The sequence below is a fragment of the Podarcis bocagei genome (genome assembly GCF_964188305.1).
Source record: "Podarcis bocagei genome assembly, chromosome: 3".
In the NCBI taxonomy this organism is placed as follows: domain Eukaryota; kingdom Metazoa; phylum Chordata; class Lepidosauria; order Squamata; family Lacertidae; genus Podarcis; species Podarcis bocagei.
This window is the reverse complement of record NC_138127.1, coordinates 27,323,521-27,340,808: the sequence shown is the minus strand read 5'-3', so window position 1 is coordinate 27,340,808 and position 17,288 is coordinate 27,323,521. Positions and strand designations below refer to the sequence as shown.

General features: G+C 44.5%; 2 protein-coding genes and 1 long non-coding RNA gene across 5 annotated transcripts in view; all 3 read right to left on the bottom strand.

Moving 5' to 3' along the window:
- Nucleotides 1-5,288, bottom strand: part of CYB5R4 (cytochrome b5 reductase 4) — a 35,836-nt gene extending 30,548 nt beyond the window's left edge. For 2 of the 3 annotated variants that reach the window (XM_081187366.1, XM_081187367.1), the window contains exons 1-2: nt 5,082-5,285; nt 2,079-2,232 (exon numbers count right to left, since the gene is read on the bottom strand). In XM_081187366.1, coding sequence (XP_081043492.1) covers nt 2,079-2,232; nt 5,082-5,156 — 229 coding nt within the window. In that variant the 5' untranslated portion in view covers nt 5,157-5,285. Of the gene's footprint in view, nt 1-2,078; nt 2,233-5,081 lie in introns of all 3 variants that reach the window. The other variant, XM_081187368.1, reaches the window with a different exon arrangement.
- Nucleotides 1-17,288, bottom strand: part of LOC308583449 — a 193,056-nt gene that overhangs the window by 35,273 nt on the left and 140,495 nt on the right. The gene's annotated exons all lie outside the window — the stretch shown is intronic.
- RIPPLY2 (ripply transcriptional repressor 2) lies at nt 7,895-11,680 on the bottom strand. The gene is made up of 4 exons (XM_081187393.1): nt 11,200-11,680; nt 10,979-11,054; nt 9,556-9,614; nt 7,895-8,199 (listed from the first exon to the last, which is right to left on the bottom strand). Exons 1-4 carry the CDS (start codon nt 11,277-11,279, stop codon nt 8,034-8,036), a joined length of 381 nt encoding a protein of 126 aa, XP_081043519.1. The 5' UTR covers nt 11,280-11,680; the 3' UTR covers nt 7,895-8,033.

Below are 17,288 nucleotides of genomic sequence, written 5' to 3'. Positions count from 1 at the left end.
CAGCTGGGAAAATCCTAACTGGGCTTTGGGAAGGAGGCAGGAGGACTCTAGAATCCGGTCAGAGCCCCCATGCCCCCTTCCCAAAGGCCAGCACCTCCTCTCCTGGCTTTGAGAAGGCAGTATGAGGGCTGTGGAGGGTGTAATCAAATGTTGCCATGGTCACCAAAAGAGGCCCCGAGGGCCACATGCAGTCCTTGGGTTGTGTGCTGTTATAGGAGAAAGAGAACCTAGGCCAGGGGTCTGCAACCCGCGGCTCCGGAGCCGCATGGGGCTCTTTTACACCTTTGCCGCGGCTCCGGGGCGGATACTAGTGAGGGGAGGAGGCGCATTGTGCGTCCCGACACTCCCCACTGTGGCGGGCGCTGTACTGGCTGTGACGTCGCATGGGGGCGGGGCGTGCGTTAGTCACGCACCGTCCCGACGTCACCTTCCCGCCCGCTGTCAGATCGGACATTAAGGTAAACAATATACAGTGGTGCCTCGCAAGACGAAAAGAATCTGTTCTGTGATTCTCTTCATCTAGCGGTTTTTTTGTCTTGTGAAGCAAGCCCATTGACGGATTAGCGGATTAGCGCTATTAGCGGCTTATCTGCTGATCGGATCAGCTAATAAGCGGCTTAGCGACTTAGAAAAAGGGGGGGAGGGAAAAAACCAGCAGGAACTCGCAAGACATTGTCGTCTTGCGAAGCAAGCCCATAGGAAATTCGTTTTGCGAAGCACCTCCAAAACGGAAAACTCTTTTGTCTAGCGAGTTTTCCGTCTTGCGAGGCATTCATCTTGCGGGGCACCACTGTATGCAGTGTTATATTTGTTTTAAATGTCGCAATGGTTTTGCGGCTCCCAGGTTTTTTTTCTTTGGAAACGGGTCCAAGTGGCTCTTTTTGTCTTAAAGGTTGCAGACCCCTGACCTAGGCCCTGGAGCACGGATACCATCTGCTCCTGACTGATCAATGGTCTGAGAAAACCGCTGGGGCAGATCCTGCCCCACCTTCCCTTGGACATCCCTGAGGGAGCCCAGGAAAGGAAGAACACATACCATCAGCTCACAGTTGGCCTGAAATGACTTTGTGACTCTTCATTTTAAATAACGTATTTGTTTTAATGCTTTAAAATAGTAAACCACCTCGGGTGCTTTGGCAGAAAGGGAATTGCAGTCCAACAACCTCTGGTCTATTGTCTTTACTAAAGGGGCATCCACCCCCCACATCCTCTAGTGGGCATTAAGTTTCAAAAGCACTCTCCGCACCCCCATTGAGAATTCCACAAATCTGTTTCTACTTTGCTTATGACAGAGGATAAACATTTGCAGTATATTTCCAGTAAATGAAAGGCAAGGATAACTCTTTGGAAGGTGAGTGAGAGAAAAAAGAATATGCTCAAAGCAAAATTTTGGACAATATAGTTACAGGTGTTCACTTGCTGCTATCTAAATGCTAAATAACATTGTTATTAACTAATCTCATTACCTAAGCTCTAATAAAACTTTTAAACCACTTATGCATATTTATTTTGTTATATTTCCTTCCTCTATATAAGAGTGGCTGGGGAAACCCAGCCAGATGGGCAGGGTATAAATAAATTATTATTATTATTATTATTATTATTATTATTATTATTATTATTATTATTATTAAAGGTAAAGGTACCCCTGCCCGTACGGGCCAGTCTTGCCAGACTCTAGGGTTGTGCGCTCATCTCACTCTATAGGCCGGGAGCCAGCGCTGTCCACAGACACTTCCGGGTCACGTGGCCAGCGTGACAAGCTGCATCTGGCGAGCCAGCGCAGCACACGGAACACCGTTTACCTTCCCGCTGGTAAGCAGTCCCTATTTATCTACTTGCACCCGGGGGTGCTTTCGAACTGCTAGGTTGGCAGGCGCTGGGACCGAACGACGGGAGCGCACCCCGCTGCGGGGATTCGAACCGCCGACCATGCGATCGGCAAGTCCTAGGCGCTGAGGTTTTACCCACAGCGCCACCCGCGTCCCTCATTATTATTATTATTATTACATAAAAGCTTTGGGGGGGAAATAAGTAGCAATAGCACATTCATAAGAAATGTCAACAGAGCAGCCTACCTCTTATGCATATCCAACAGTCAGTCCTCTTATTATGCTTAGCAAGCTCTTCTTCAGTCACCTCTATTAATCTTCCTTTTAGACCAGTTAGATCTTTCCCACTTTTAGTTAACCTAATCCAGTCCATAAGACTTCGGCCTGGTTTCAAAGGTACCTAGAAAGAAAGATAAGTTTGTGGATGAAGATAAGTTTATTAAATAATTAGCAACAAAAAGCAGAAGTAGATTGGTTTCTTGCCATCCTTTATGGTGCGCAGCAAAAATCCTCATTTAATTCTGGCACACAAAGACAAAGCTATAGAAAGCAGAAGAAAATAACCTTCAAACAGAGCCATAGCAGACAATGGTGAGGAAAGTTAGCATGCAGGACTACTTCTGAGGTAAATACAAATATGTAATCTAATAATCAGAAGAATTGGGGGAGGTGGAGGGAAGTTCAATTTATTCCAGCCAAGTTCTCCTATCCAAACACATTTCCCTGAACAGATTCTTGGAACGGGGTATAGTTTAAAGTTTTTTCAGGCTGTGTGTGTTACTGTTATTAATATTCACTTTCTGTATCTTTATTTTAGATTTTATAATTTATGTGGAAATTGTTTAACTTGATTGTGTACTTTTGATATTTTTGTTATTATTTATGGCTATTTTTGTTATGTTCGCAATTAGGGATTTTTTTCATGTTGTTGGCTGCTTTGAACATGATTTGAACTATGGAAATGTGGCATAAAAATAAATGTATGTAACCAAACCCCATGAACATCATTATAGCTAATGGTCTAGGCTCTTGAATTAATTTTTTTAATCACAATTTCATATCCTGGCTTGTCTGTAAGCCAGTAACTATAGTTTCCTGGTTCTGATGTAGTGGGAAGTTATGGTTAACTGTGGCTTTGTGCCATATTTCACTGCTCATGGGAAAGGAGGAGTACCGTATTTTTCGCCCTATAGGACGCACCGGTCCATAGGACGCACCTAGATTTGGGGGGGGGAATAAAGGGGGGAAAATTATTTTTCCCCCCCAGGCGCGGGGCTGGGGCGGGGGAAGCTCCAGCTTCCCCCTCCCCCAGCCCCCAGAACGGGACCCAGAGCGATGCCGAAGCTGCATGGAGCTTTGGCATCGCTCTGGGAGCTTGCAGGGCTGGAGGAGGGAGAAGCCCTCCGCCAGCCTTCTAACCAAGTCTAACCGAGTTTGCGGGGCTGGCGACGGGGAGGAGCAGGCTTCTCCCCCCCGCCAGCCTTCTAGCCAAGTCGGGGGACAGCGGGAAAGGCGCGCTGCGCCTCTCCCGCTGTCCCCCAAGTTTGTGGGGCTGGCGACGGGGAGGAGCAGGCTTCTCCCCCCCCTGCCAGCCTTCTAACCAGGTCGGGGGACAGCGGGAAAGGCAAGCTGCACCTCCCGCTGTCCCCCGGGCTTGTGGGGCTGGCGGTGGGGCTCTGCTGAAGCCTGGAGAGGAGAGGGGTTGGTGCGCACCGACCCCTCTCGCTCTCCAGGCTTCAGGGAAAGCCTGCATTCGCCCCATAGGACGCACACACATTTCCACTTCATTTTTGGAGGGGGGAAAGTGCGTCCTATAGGGCGAAAAATACGGTAACTACTTAATAAGCCAATATTTTATAACATAAATGCAGTCATTGTGCATTTAAGTGCTCTAAGTGCACAATTTAGGCTTGGTCTTTACTTCTATATGAAATTAAATCAGAGACAACATTGGGCCTGGCAGTGGGAGGAGAGAGAGAAGATATACAAACTAGAAATACAAGCATGCAGCAAATCTCTTGGTCAAGGAGACTATGCTTTAAATGCAATTGAGAACATGTAACATAGGGGATTTTGAGGAAGGCTATTGTTTCCCCAACAGAATTTCTATCTCCCTACAATAGGGAGATACTTATGCTGGAAAACATGCAACTTGTGTATGCATGAGGAACACAACATTGCATCAGTTCCTGCTTTTCCTGCATCTTTAGTCACTCTAAATTTCTATTAAACTTCTCCTTAGATCTTCAATATGGGCAGAACTTCACTCCAATTACTACTGTTATTTGTGACACACTTAACAGCTGCGTGGTTTTTAAAGTGCACATTCTTCTCTAAAGCTCAAACAGCACTGTCTGCAAAAGAGCTGTACCATGAAAAATTCATTGACTCTACTTGTTGAGGACTCCACAATTTCCACAGCCCATCACATTACTCAACAGGAATCAGCTGACATACCAACACTGTTGCCACATGGCTTCAGCCTTATACTACCACATGATAGCCCACTAGTTTCATAATCACAGCAATCAGCTTGAAGACACTTCGAAACCAGTCTTCCTTTATGCAAATGTTCCTCATACCCTGCCACTATTATAGTTTTAACTAACCACCACACTGGACTTAAGTTGAGTCCCAAACACATGAAAGGAATAGGGTGCACAGAAGCATCTATAATCTATCCACAGCCCTAAAGAACAAAAAAGTCAGATACTGCCCGTCAGCTATTAGGGCTTCCAGGATAATAAGCATATTCTGAAAGCAAGCTTGAACCCTGGAGCTCCCTTCTCTTTTAGAAACTACGTGCCCCATAATTACACAACGGTCCTCAGAAAAGAGGAAACAGCCAGATGCATCTGTGTTGCCTGCAAAACACACACACAAACACAAGAAAAGGCAGCACGGACTGTTCTTAACCTAAAAGCACCCCTGAACCTCATTCCCTCAAGAACTGACACCATCCTCTCGCCGGGCAGAACTTTAGGAACTACGTAACAGACAGAAACCAAACAGCTTTTCTCACTTCCTAAATCTCCGGGCCAGGAAAGGCTTCACCTGCCGAGTTTCCGCCTGTAACACCCATCTGGGTTCCAGATCTCTACCCTCAAGGAGCAAAGGAAGCGTTAACCCCCATTCCGCCTCTGCAGGTGCCAATGCGCAAGGCGACCCCTCTCATACCGCCAGCTTGCCCTGGGACCCAGTGGCAAGGAGTACCACAGACCCCCCCCCCGGCCCCAGTTCCCGCCGCACCTTGCTGCGCCCTCCCGCGGCCACCCGCTGCTGGGAGCCTGGGGCAGGGAAAGCTTGAGAGGGGACGTTGAGCATCCTGCCGGCCGCAGGACAGCCGCCGCCGCCGCCGCCTCTTCTTCAGAAACTGCAAGCGGACGGAAAGAGCCGCTTCCGGGTCCGGCCCGGCGCCGAAGCAGCCAGTAGCTTAGCTGAAAGGCAAGCGGAGACTTAAAAGGCCGTACTGCGCAGGCGTGAGGTTGAACCGGGGCGGGGCGGGTGGTTGGAGCTCTCTCCACCGACGAGGGCGCGTGCCTAGGCCCCACCCACCTGAGTTGACTGACGGCGGCACAGCAAAAACCCACGGCGGGGGCGGGATCTTCCGCCCACGTGGTCCACAGACGCTCCTAGCTGGCCGCTTAACCACTTGCCTGTGTTTTGTTTCGCGCGCTCGCTGCGCAGGGATTTGTTCTTTTAAAATGCTCGCATCCTGCTTTTCGAGTGGCGCTTGCTCCAGGTGGCGGCAGAGGATCGTACCACCATAACATCAATAATAATAACAACAATAATTCGAAGTATTATTATTATTATTACCATAGCTGTCAACTTTTCCCTTGTTTAAAGGGAAATTCCCTTATTCCGAATAGGATTCCTCACAAGAAAAGGGAAAAGTTGACAGCTATGATTATTGCTAATAATAGTAATGCGAAGTATTAAAATAGACGTCAGTTTTGCATGCCTCAACAAAAAAGTATTCAGTGCAGTAAAGGTTGCCTGCCTAATCTCCCAGCCTAACCTACCTCACAGGGTTGTTGTGAGGTTGAAATGGAAAGAACCACTTACACCACCTCACCTGTCCCACCCCCATTCCTGCATTAAGCAGGAAGGTCTTATGAGGGCTTCTACACGTGTATAGCAACCCTACTCACGTTTGCATTGCCTATAAAGGCATAACGCCTGAATAGAGTTATTGTGGATCTCCATGAGCCGGAGCCGGGATTTGGGGTGTGTGTGTGTGCAGTTTGCTATGTATGCTATGCCCATGTTGATCTCACTATTTGATAGAGCACAGTTCTGAACCATTTAACCCATGGCAGTCCCTTTGAAGCCAATGGAGTTACTTCAGTAATTATTATTATTTATTTGTTTATTTATTTATACCCCGCCCATCTGGCTGAGTTTCCCCAGCCACTCTGAGCGGCTCCCAATCAAGTGTTAAAAACAGTACAGCGTTACATATTAAAAACTTCCCTGAACAGGGCTGCCTTAAGATGTCTTCTGAATGTCAGGTAGTTGTGGACGAGTAAGCAATCTATGCTGTAGAAAAGTCCTCAGAATTCAGTACATATTTAGAAAATCTATGTGCACCAGTGATTTAGGACTTTTTAATGAAACCTACTTTTCTTATCTGGAAAGTGTCTCTGTGTATGGAGATCATACCATGCAACAACATGTTACTACTGCCTGTAAACACACTATTTATTTTGTAGATTTATATTCCACTTTTCAGAGAAACTTTCTTACAAGGCAGCTCACAATAATGTATAAAAACAATCATAACAACGAAATGAAAAAATACAAAAAGAAAGCCTAACTAAAAAAATTGTTTTCACACATCAGGATACACAAATAAACTAATAAGAAGTGTTCCTGAGTAAAAATGTCTTCAGAGTTCACTTAAAGGAGAAAGATTTCCATTACTAAAGCTGAAATTCTATGCAGCTTGCTACAAACACACGAGCAGTATATGTGCTTATGGGATTTTCATATACAGTACAAGGTCCTACACATGGATCTCACTTAGTTCCCCTGTAGGAGCAATTTCTATATATGAACTACTGTATATTCTGAGTGGTTCCAGTTTCACACACATGGAACATTGTTTGAGTTTATGAAGTGTAAATCAGCATTGAGTTAATCCAGTTTATCAAGTCAGATACATTTTGTACTCCAGTTGAGTCTGGTTTTAACTCTTTATAGAGATTTCAGTAATCAAAAAAGGCAATGTTTACTCAAAAGCAAGCCTCATTGTATTCAGTGAGGCATGATATCAGGTAGGATAACTAGATGCAAAAGAAGATGGGTTTTCCCCACCTTTAATAGTTGTGGAGAATAGGAAATTTCAGCAGGGGGTGTACCTTGCCTGACAAGCTACACCTGAAATTCACTATTCTACACAACTATTGAAGGTGATGGATCTCCATCCAAGTAAATGTACATAGGATTACAGCCCTACAGTGCAATCCTACACTTGTCTATTCAGAAGTAGGCCTCACTGAGTTCAATAGGACTTCCAGGTTAGTGTAGGATTGCAGGCTTAGATCCTTTGTTGACTTAAGAATGTAATAATTTAAGAATGAGCTGCCTCTTTCATTTTCTAAGGGCAGCTTCCAGAATGACAATATTTTCATATGTGATGTGTGACACACAACACGGGAAACACAAATTCACATTTCTCCCTCATGCCAGTTTGTATGCTTCTCCTTTTAAACCTTGAAAAACAATGCAAGGCTGAAATTCTTACATGAACATCAGTTCCATTGAAATCAATAGGGCTTCTTCCGAATGAATATGTTCAGAATTAGGGTATAGGGCATATAAATTTTTTTACAAATGTTTCTTTTTAAGGGATATATATCTGGATATATATCCAGATTCCAATATGCAAGCTCACCCCCTCCTTATTTCTGTCCCCTGCCACAACGCATCCAACCACTTCTGCAGCTGTAATTCTAATTGATTCTGCTGCCCTATGGTACTACCAGCATAAAAGAATTGCTATTTTCAGAGGAACAGAGGAGTGTAGCAGGCATAAAATGAAACAAAACACAATACTGTTTCTATAAAAATGTAAAATGCTTGATTTTAATGAAAAATAACTTACATATAAATTAGCTTAAAATTCTATGATAGCATGTTGATATCAATATTAAATTAAGGAATGAATGTGAACAGTGATATTAACATTCATTATAATTAAGAATCCAATTCTGCTCCAGAATTATGTTCCGAGTCATCACTATCTTCCTCAGTCTCTGAATCTTCATAGAAGGAAATTGTGGCTTGGACAGGAAAGTTCTTCAGAAGTGCTTCAGCTTCTTGATACAAGTAGTCAAAGCACCTTGATTTGGGCCAGAATAACCTAAAAACACACAGAGGCAACCTGTTCTGTTAATTTAACATCTAAGGGATTCACTTCAGTTTAGTTGACCTAGGGTTAATGTGAAATAACATTTGTTGCTGAAAATTACTTCCTTAGGTTTTAGAGTACATGCGTAAGAAATAATTGGTGGAAATTGGATACTTTACCTTAAGCAAGTGGAACTTCTTTCAGCTTACATGGTGGGTAGCATTGGATGCAAACCAGAGTTAGGAGCTATAATATGTGGCTGCACTCTGATACTCCATTTACTAGAGCTACAAAAGTCCAGCAGGAAATGGAAGTTTAATGAGAAAACAGGCCCTACTTATGCCTAAATGAAATTAGGGGCATTTCACACCTAAAGTTTCCCTACAATTGAATATTAAATGATGCTGCAAACCTTTCTGAATGGTTTGGTACTGGTAATAGCTCTGCTCTTGTACTGCAAAAGGTGTAAATGTACTACATTCTTAGAGATGACACAGAACCTTGGTTCTGCAGCAGCTGCTTAGTGGGCCCATCACTTCAGTCTGCAACCTAGTTCCCCACCCTTGTGAAAATTTCTTGTCCTTGGCCAGAATACTTAAACATACATTCTGCATAACTCTATAATTAGTAAAACAGAAGCTATGTAAGCCCTCAAATACAATTATTGTTGTACAAGGTCAGATACCTCTGACAACTCCAACACCAGATATGGTTTGATAGCATCTGATGGGAAATTTAACTATGCGGGTCTGAATTGCACCTGGGCACATATAGTGAGTAGGACATACACACATACAAGAAAGGTTAGCTTTGCACTGGAAACTGCCATGATGGCTTGATACTGACATCTCTGCATAGTAAATTTTCCCGTTCCCCTGGGTGAAAAGGCCAGAAACAGTTATACAACTGGGGGGGGGGGGAGATGTACAATCTGGTAGAGAGTTTTTCAAACTCGTCTCATCCTGCCACACAAACTATGTAGTCCACAGTTCTCTGGTGCAGCGAATGAACTCACCCAGGACTGCAGGGTCGGGAGAGAGAAGAACATCTTTCATGTGGAATTGTAATATACACAATAAGAATCATGGTCTTCAATAGGTGGGCCATGTGCTATTCTATGACCACCAGGAGAGGCAGGTGTGCAATACAGGCAGCAACCTCATAAAGCCTTGTGGGTCAGAGGGACAGTGCAATGATGTAGCTGCTGCCTGAAATTAACAAAAAGTGTCCACTGTTCTGCACCATAACCATTTCCACCTGTTGGTATTCTTCCCACTAGGCAGCTGTTAATGATTCCCTGCTAGGAAAAAATAGTGAAAATGGCCCTAACAGAAACTGTAAATAATAATATTAATGCTTACACCTTACCTGACTGGATGTATATACTGTGTGAGTTTTGCTGAGTCTGTCTCAGAAGAGCTGCACAACTAGGAGTAATAAACAGGAGACACAGATCAAAAACGGAATGATTAACAGTATCCAGAAAGGGCAGTTTCAAAAGTAATATAAAAACTATTCCTGAGCATGGAAAATTTGTGGAATGTAAGGAAGCTGATTTCATTTTAGCCATCTGTGGTCCACCAGATGCTGCTGAACTACAACTCCCATCATCTCTGACCATTGGCCAGGCTAGCTGAGGGTGGATGAGAGTTGGGAATTCAACAACATCTGAAAGGACCACAGGTTCCCCAGCCCTGCCTGACAGATAGGACATGCATATTCAGGTATCACTTGTGAAAGAAACGTAAAGCAACATTCCAGATATCAAAAAAGAGTGTCATCCTGTTTAATTATTGACTTGGCATTTTTAAATGACCAAAGCTTTATAATGCCTTTATAATGGATTCTTATTTATATTACTTGGTTGTATTTGCTGTATTTCAATTTTACAGTTTCTGTAACCTGCTTAAAGTAAAGGTAAAGAGGCCCCTAACCATTAGGTCCAGTCGTGGCTGACTCTGGGGTTGCAGCGCTCATCTCGATTTATTGGCTGAGGGAGCCAGCGTACAGCTTCCGGGTCATCTGGCCAGCATGACTAAGCCGCTTCTGGCGAACCAGGGCAGCGCACGGAAACACTGTTTACCTTCCCACCTTCCCAACCTATTTATCTACTTGCACTTTGACGTGCTTTCGAACTGCTAGGTTGGCAGGAGCAGGGACCGAGCAACGGAAGCTCACCCCGTCGCGGGGATTAGAACCGCCGACCTTCTGATCGGCAAGTCCTAGACTCTGTGGTTTAACCCACAGCACCACCCACGTCCCTGTCTGTAACCTGCTTAGGGATTTTTTTTTTGCCAAAAACATATATAACACTTCTAATTAATTAATTAATTAAAGCATGCCATCAAAATAAGCATGACGTTGCCCTCACTATTGCCAACTTGGGCTCTTTGGGAAGAAGGGTGGGAGATAAATTGAAACAGCAGCAGCAGCAGCAGCAGCAACAAAGACATAAAAATAATGTCAAATCCCAATATGACTCCCTTGGAGGTTTTTGAGCAGAAGTTGGCTGGCCCTCTGTAATGGTTGCGTTGGCTGAGATTCCTGCATTGCAGGGGGTTGGACTAGATGACCCTCGGGATCCCTTCCGACTCTACAAATCTATGACTTTTCCCGAATTGTGTTTAACTGACAGCCTGAAAAGGAAAGGACGACTTTCCCATTCTGGCTCCTGCACACCCACAAAGTTAACGATCCAAGGACCAGGTTAGTCAGGAGAACACAACTCCCCACTCCAGCCACCCCACGTGGGATTGTTGCCGCTTTAATCAGAATGAATGGACACACTCACCGCCCTGTAGTTTCGCCTGCGCTGCCTTTCTGCATCTTTGGGGGTGGGAATCCAAGGTCTCCAGAATCCTCCGGACCTGTAGAATCAATAGAAGGGAATACAGCTTTGCGTTAGCTGGGCGACACAAAAAAGCGGTCGGTTGTTGGAAAGGAGGGTGGAGGAAAGGAAAGGAAAACACTCGAAGCCTATGATTTCTGGAGCTGGAGGAAAGCGCGGGTTACCTCGCTTGTCCTCTGCAGCAGATCCGGGCGTTGTGCGCGCCAGGTGGAGAAGCACAGAGGCGCAGCCGAGAGCTGTCCATGCTGCGTCGCCGGCAGCAGTCGAGGCAGCCCAAGTGGCGCAGACGCCGCTGGCGCACCGCTTCCTCTTCCTCCTCTCCTTGTCGTTGTGTCTCCCCTTCGGGGGTTTAGCCTGGCCTGGGTTCTGGTGCGGCTGCCGCCCGAGGGGTTTTTATAGCTCTCGCCGCGCAGGGTCCCAGCCGCTTTCTCTCATTTGCCGGAGAGGTAAACAAAAAGGCTGCGCGTGAAAGGCGCGTCAGGGTAAACAAGAAGCGTGGACGCGTGCGAGCTCCAAATGGCCCAGGGAGAGGTTTGGCGAGGGAGTGTGAATCGCACTTGAGCAGACACATGGCTGTGTTGTCCTTCAGAGGGGAGAGACCACGCTTGGGCTCGGGCTGCGAAGTGTCCAGCGTGAGAAAGCCAGCGTGTGTGTATCTGTGTCCGAGTGTGCTCAGTTTTGCTGGGAGAAATGCCGCTTCCCATGTTGGAAAATTCCTGCAACTGTATTTTTAGTTCATTCGAATATTTAGTTCTCCCTTTCCCAGAAATCGTGTCCAAAACAACTTGTAATGATGAAACAATCAGATCCAACGCAGGAAAAAAAACACAATAGAATTGAACAATAAAAACAAATATATAAATTTCATTCTCTCTCACACACACACACACATGGGCGTAGCCAGGATTTTTTTGGGGGGGGGGCAGGACTTTTGTTAGGGGGCAGAACCAACCAATTTGTCAGTTAAGTATTTCTATTTTTTTACTTTATGGGGGGCAGCTGTCCCTTCCTGCCCCCCTTGGCTACACACTGACACATGTATGTATATAACAATTTTATATACAAATATATATATAACAATTTAAAATACAACAGCAAGAACAATGAGCTGAAACAAAACACCTGAAATACCTAAAGGCATCCATAGAACACCATAGAAGAAATGACCGAAAGTTTCAATGGAGCACTATCTAGTTTATACATGTTTTCCAGAAATTGCCCACTCCATGTTTATTTTTCACAAAGAAGGCCTCCCCACATGCCTCCGCATGGTTGCAGGAAGGAGCACTTGGATCCTGGCCACATTGCATGGGAAGTACATGTGCCAGCACCACAAGCTTTGTGCCACTTACAAAATCATAGATGTTGCTTTAGCTCCTAAAGCTGGTCTGTGGTGTTGCGATAGAAGGCTAGAGTCAAAAGCTTACAGATATGAAAGCACATTCCATGGGAGTCAAGTGTTTTCCATCAGGGTGCCAATTACATAGACCTAGTTTGTGTTGTTTACGATGCATTTGGCTCCAATTTTCCACATTTATTGGGTCACTAGGAATATTTCATCAGTTCGGGGGTGGCTTATGTTACCTTTGAATTGGAGCTGTTGATTAGCTGCAGGAGGGTTTATGAGCTAAGCACACAGTAAAACAAAATACCACTCAAGGCAAGAGCAGGGGTGATCTATAGTGAGGGGAAAGAGTGTTAAAGGTTTGAATAGTGGACTGGGAAACTGGTATTGCATGATAATATGCAGAGGAACTTTAGGAATATTTTATTCATAAGAAAAGTAATACTATTTGAAGTGGTAGTTGTCACTTCAATTATTTAAAGCAGGCTGAACGGTGCACACAATGTGTGCACACCTATAGAATGCCTATAGGTGTCATGGGAAGAAGTAAAAATGCACAGTGAAAAGCTGTGTACCAGATATTAGTATGGTCATAAGCCAAGCAAATAGCAACTCTCCCCCTGCCAAGGTAGAACAATATCATATAGTTAATGCACAGTGTTTTTATGGTCTTAAAATGATCATTATTATGACTGGTAGGGCATATGTGAAGGAAGGGCTTGTATATTACAGGGTCCCCTCTGCAAGTTTAGTGTATGTGTGGTTACTGTTCCATGTGCAGAATGTACAGAGACACATCTGCCAAGATAGGCTTGTCCATGTAATAGATTTCCATAGGAAGTCTAGCCTCCTGGTGAAGTGATAACCTGGGTGATGAGCCATTAAGTAGTCCACATTGTTGCATGTCAATCCAATCTCTGAGCGGTGCAAAATTCCAGGGTTTCCAGGCATGCTTACCCAGGGTTTGTGTTTCCTTCAGGAATGCAGCACAGTGGAGACTGTGGTGTCTTTATGATATATGGTTTATTTACATACATATGTACAATGTGAGACTACACTGGAGGGTTCATCAACACCCCAAGAGGGTTTTGCTTCCCCCATCATCAGAGCCTTGGATTCAGACAGAAATCATACATTGCTCTAAAATGTTGCTCTAACTCTCTCTTTCCAGTTTGCTGCTTTAGTTCTGGTCCACAGCACTGCAAAAAACTCTATTCCGGCTTTGTCTGTTGAGGAAGAGGCTCCACCCATTTGCTTTCTCACACTGAGCTCGTTAATCCCCTAATGGCTCATCACCCAGGTTATCACCTCACCAGGAAGCTAGCCTGGCTATTCCAAGAATTAGAAGCCTTGATTAAATTCTAACACTTGCTGGATCCAGGGATTAGAGGGGTCTGCCATATACATAGCTTAACACCCCAAACTCATAGAGTGCACATGCAGCAGCATAACTTCAGTTAAATGAATCATTGCTTGGAGCGCACGGTGGGTTGTAAAGTATTCAAACTGAGACTTGGTATAAAATTAAAAGTTTATATTTATTAAAGGAAGAACATTTTTGATATACCTAACTAGCTAGTAGGGATGCGGGTGGTGCTGTGGGTTAAACCACAGAGCCTAGGGCTTGCCGATCAGAAGGTCAGCGGTTCGAATCCCCATGACGGAGTGAGCTCCCGTTGCTCGGTCCCTGCTCCTGCCAACCTAGCAGTTCGAAAGCACACAGTGCAAGTAGATAAATAGGTACCGCTCCGGCGGGAAGGTAAACGGTGTTTCCATGCGCTGCTCTGGTTCCGTGCGCTGCTGGCCACATGACCCGGAAGCTGTATGCCGGCTCCCTCAGCCAATAAAGCGAGATGAGCGCCGCAACCCCAGAGTCAGTCACAACTGGACCTAATAGTCAGGGGTCCCTTTACGATTAACTAGCTAGTTGGAGAAACAAAGACGTTCTACTTGCCTTTTTGTTCTTAGAAGGTAGATCAAGATGGCCTTTCATTTTTAGGTCCTGTAAAAGTGTGAGGAGGAACAAGTTGTAAACAGGATGCAACCTAAGATGTATCAGTCTAAACTGAGCAGCAAGTCAGCATAGAGATAAAGGTAGAGGGATAGTCTAGGAATCCTGAAGTTCATCAAGCTATCCGTGCAAACCCCATGCAAACTTCACTCATTAAGCTGAGTTGCACCCGAATTTCCAACAGGAAAGTCATTACTGACAGCAATTTCCACTTTGATGACACAGAAGATGCATAGTTTGGTGTGAAAAGATATTGAGTAGACAGCAGATGCAGTTGGCATACGTCTGCTCCAGCCGTTCTCCAAAATGGCCTGCAACCATCCTCTTGCAGCACTTATCCCATCAAACATGACTCCTCCATTCATAAAAAGTACATCAAACTACAAGTTTGGGGGTGTTTTAATACCAGCCCATTCCATTCTACTCCATTCCATTCCATTCCATTCACTGCATTCCATTGCTATATTGCCAATAAGAACCAAAATATGTGGAATAAGGAAGGAAAGAAGCCTTGAGCTACCGCAAATGACATACATGCACCTCCCAGAGAGTGTCCTCCCTGAAATGGCCCCGAATCACATCTGTCCCAGTGCTTTGTTTACGCACAAACACTGCCAAGGATTGTGCCCTAAAGCCATTAATAGGCAACAGTTATAGAACAGAATAAGATAGTGGAGTTGTGCACTCCAAAATAATCTTGGGGTCACTACATATGACACACCCACTCCTGCAGGACAGTATCCTCTGGAAGTTGATGTTGAATCACACCTAACACAATGCTTAGTTTAGGTGCAGGTCATGTGCCTCCAATGCAATAATAGTTAAAACTATTTACTATGAGTAAGATGAGTAACTAGGGATGCACATCCCAAAATAAGCTTCGTACCATTACAGATCATATAGTCATATCTTGGAGAGTGTTGTCCACGAGGTGACAGTGAATTGTGACCTGTCCAACACTTTGGGTGCAAGACACTGACAAAATGTGCTTAAAGGTAGAAGAAATAAGTGGGGATGTGCAGCTCACAGTAACCTTTGTGGTACCTCAAATGATGCACCCAAATGTTGAGGAGAGTATTGCCTATGAGAAGCCATACAATCATGTCTGACCCAATGCAGGGTAGGTGGACATGATGCTGACAGGTGTGTGTGCCCCAGCCAATATTAAGACAAGATTTCTATAAATGAATAATGAACTGGGGGTAAACTTTGGACCACCCCAAATTTTATTTCTAAGAATGAATTCATATATATAGGCAATTGTTGCAACAATCAATGGAGTTGGGGCTATCCAATATCAAACTGAAGGGCAGATTATTTAAGACCTCACTGCCACTGTATTCCCAGGTGTAACACTTTCCTTTTCTCCCTTAAGAGTAAATGGCATCCATAAACTTATATGGAAGAAACAAAAGGGGTGAATGTAGGGTTGTGGTTGACTATTTAAAGTGGTATATTACTGCTTTCAGCGCCTGGTGCAAATGAAGCCAAGGCCACTCTGCAGTTTGACAAAATGTTGGGAATTATATACCGTAGATTCCGGCGTATAAGACAACTTTTTAACCCCGGAAAATCCTCTAAAAAGTCGGGGGTCGACTTATACGCTGTGTATGGGCTCGCTGGGCAGTGGCAGTGGGCGGCAGGCTCTGCGCCGGGAGGAAGCTGCCCAGCGATGCTAAGCCGGTTTCCCTGGGCAGCTGCCTCCCGGCGCGGAGCCCGCTGCAAACTGCTGCTGCCCAGCAAAGCTGCCACATATAAGACTGGGCGTATAAGTCGACCCCCCAAATTGGCACCTGCCAATTTGGGGGGTCGTCTTATACGCCCAGTCGCCTAATACGCCGGAATCTACGGTACTTTATGAGTGTTAAAATATTTATTTGTGGTATTACAATTTACAACAGTTCTGCTATCGTATCCAATACTGATGATCACGATCACACACACACACACACATCCAAATATATAAAAAGTATAAATTTTGCTTATCCGCCTCTTTGTGTACATATGCTGCAGTTAATGTCTAAAGTTAAATGAATATTGAGGCTGACAATTCTAGACACGTTTTGTAAATGTCTAAAGAAAGATAGATATAGATACTAGATATATGCACACATTTAGGAGACTGTCAATTTGGACATTTAGGGGATTAATTTGGAATTGAGCTATTTTTGAACATTTGGCTTAATATATTAATGGCAGCTTTATCACTTAAGTAACCAGGCATTTGGACTGAATCCGTCTTGAGAAATGTTTTCATTGTCCACAGTGCAACTCCGGGAGACAATGCCGTATAACATGGACACACAAGAGTAAGCACTGAGATCTGGGCAAACCTGAGTGTGTTAATCCAAACAAGAAGGGTGTTCACAGATGGCTCAGGGTGAGATTTGGCAGGGTGGTGCTAATGACACTTTTACATGGGAATATCTGGATGGAAAACATTCCACTCTTCATTTTTACCTCTGAGTGAACAAAGTTTGAACAGAGCTCTTCCTATCACTGGAACAATGCTGCATTGTGGACCTTCTATTTGTAAACAATAAGCAGAATTATATCTCTATTTTACATATGCAATGTTAAGGGCTCAGTGTGTGTTACAGATCTTACTTTTACAGCAAGGATTCTGTTCTGCTTCACTACGGATGACAGGAAAACACCCAAGGTAATTAGTTTGTCACCTCTTTATCACTAATGACTTTTTGAGGTTGAGAACCTCTTATTACAGGAGATTCCACGGTCTTGAAAACTTGAAGACAGAACCAGTCCACAGGATTATTTTTTTTAATGTGATGTAGTCAATCTGAGTTGACTCATCCAATACATATTAGCTAGGTGTTGAGTTGGACTTCTGAATATTTAGCATAGGATGAGCTGCAATCTGGACACACTCGGGGCTG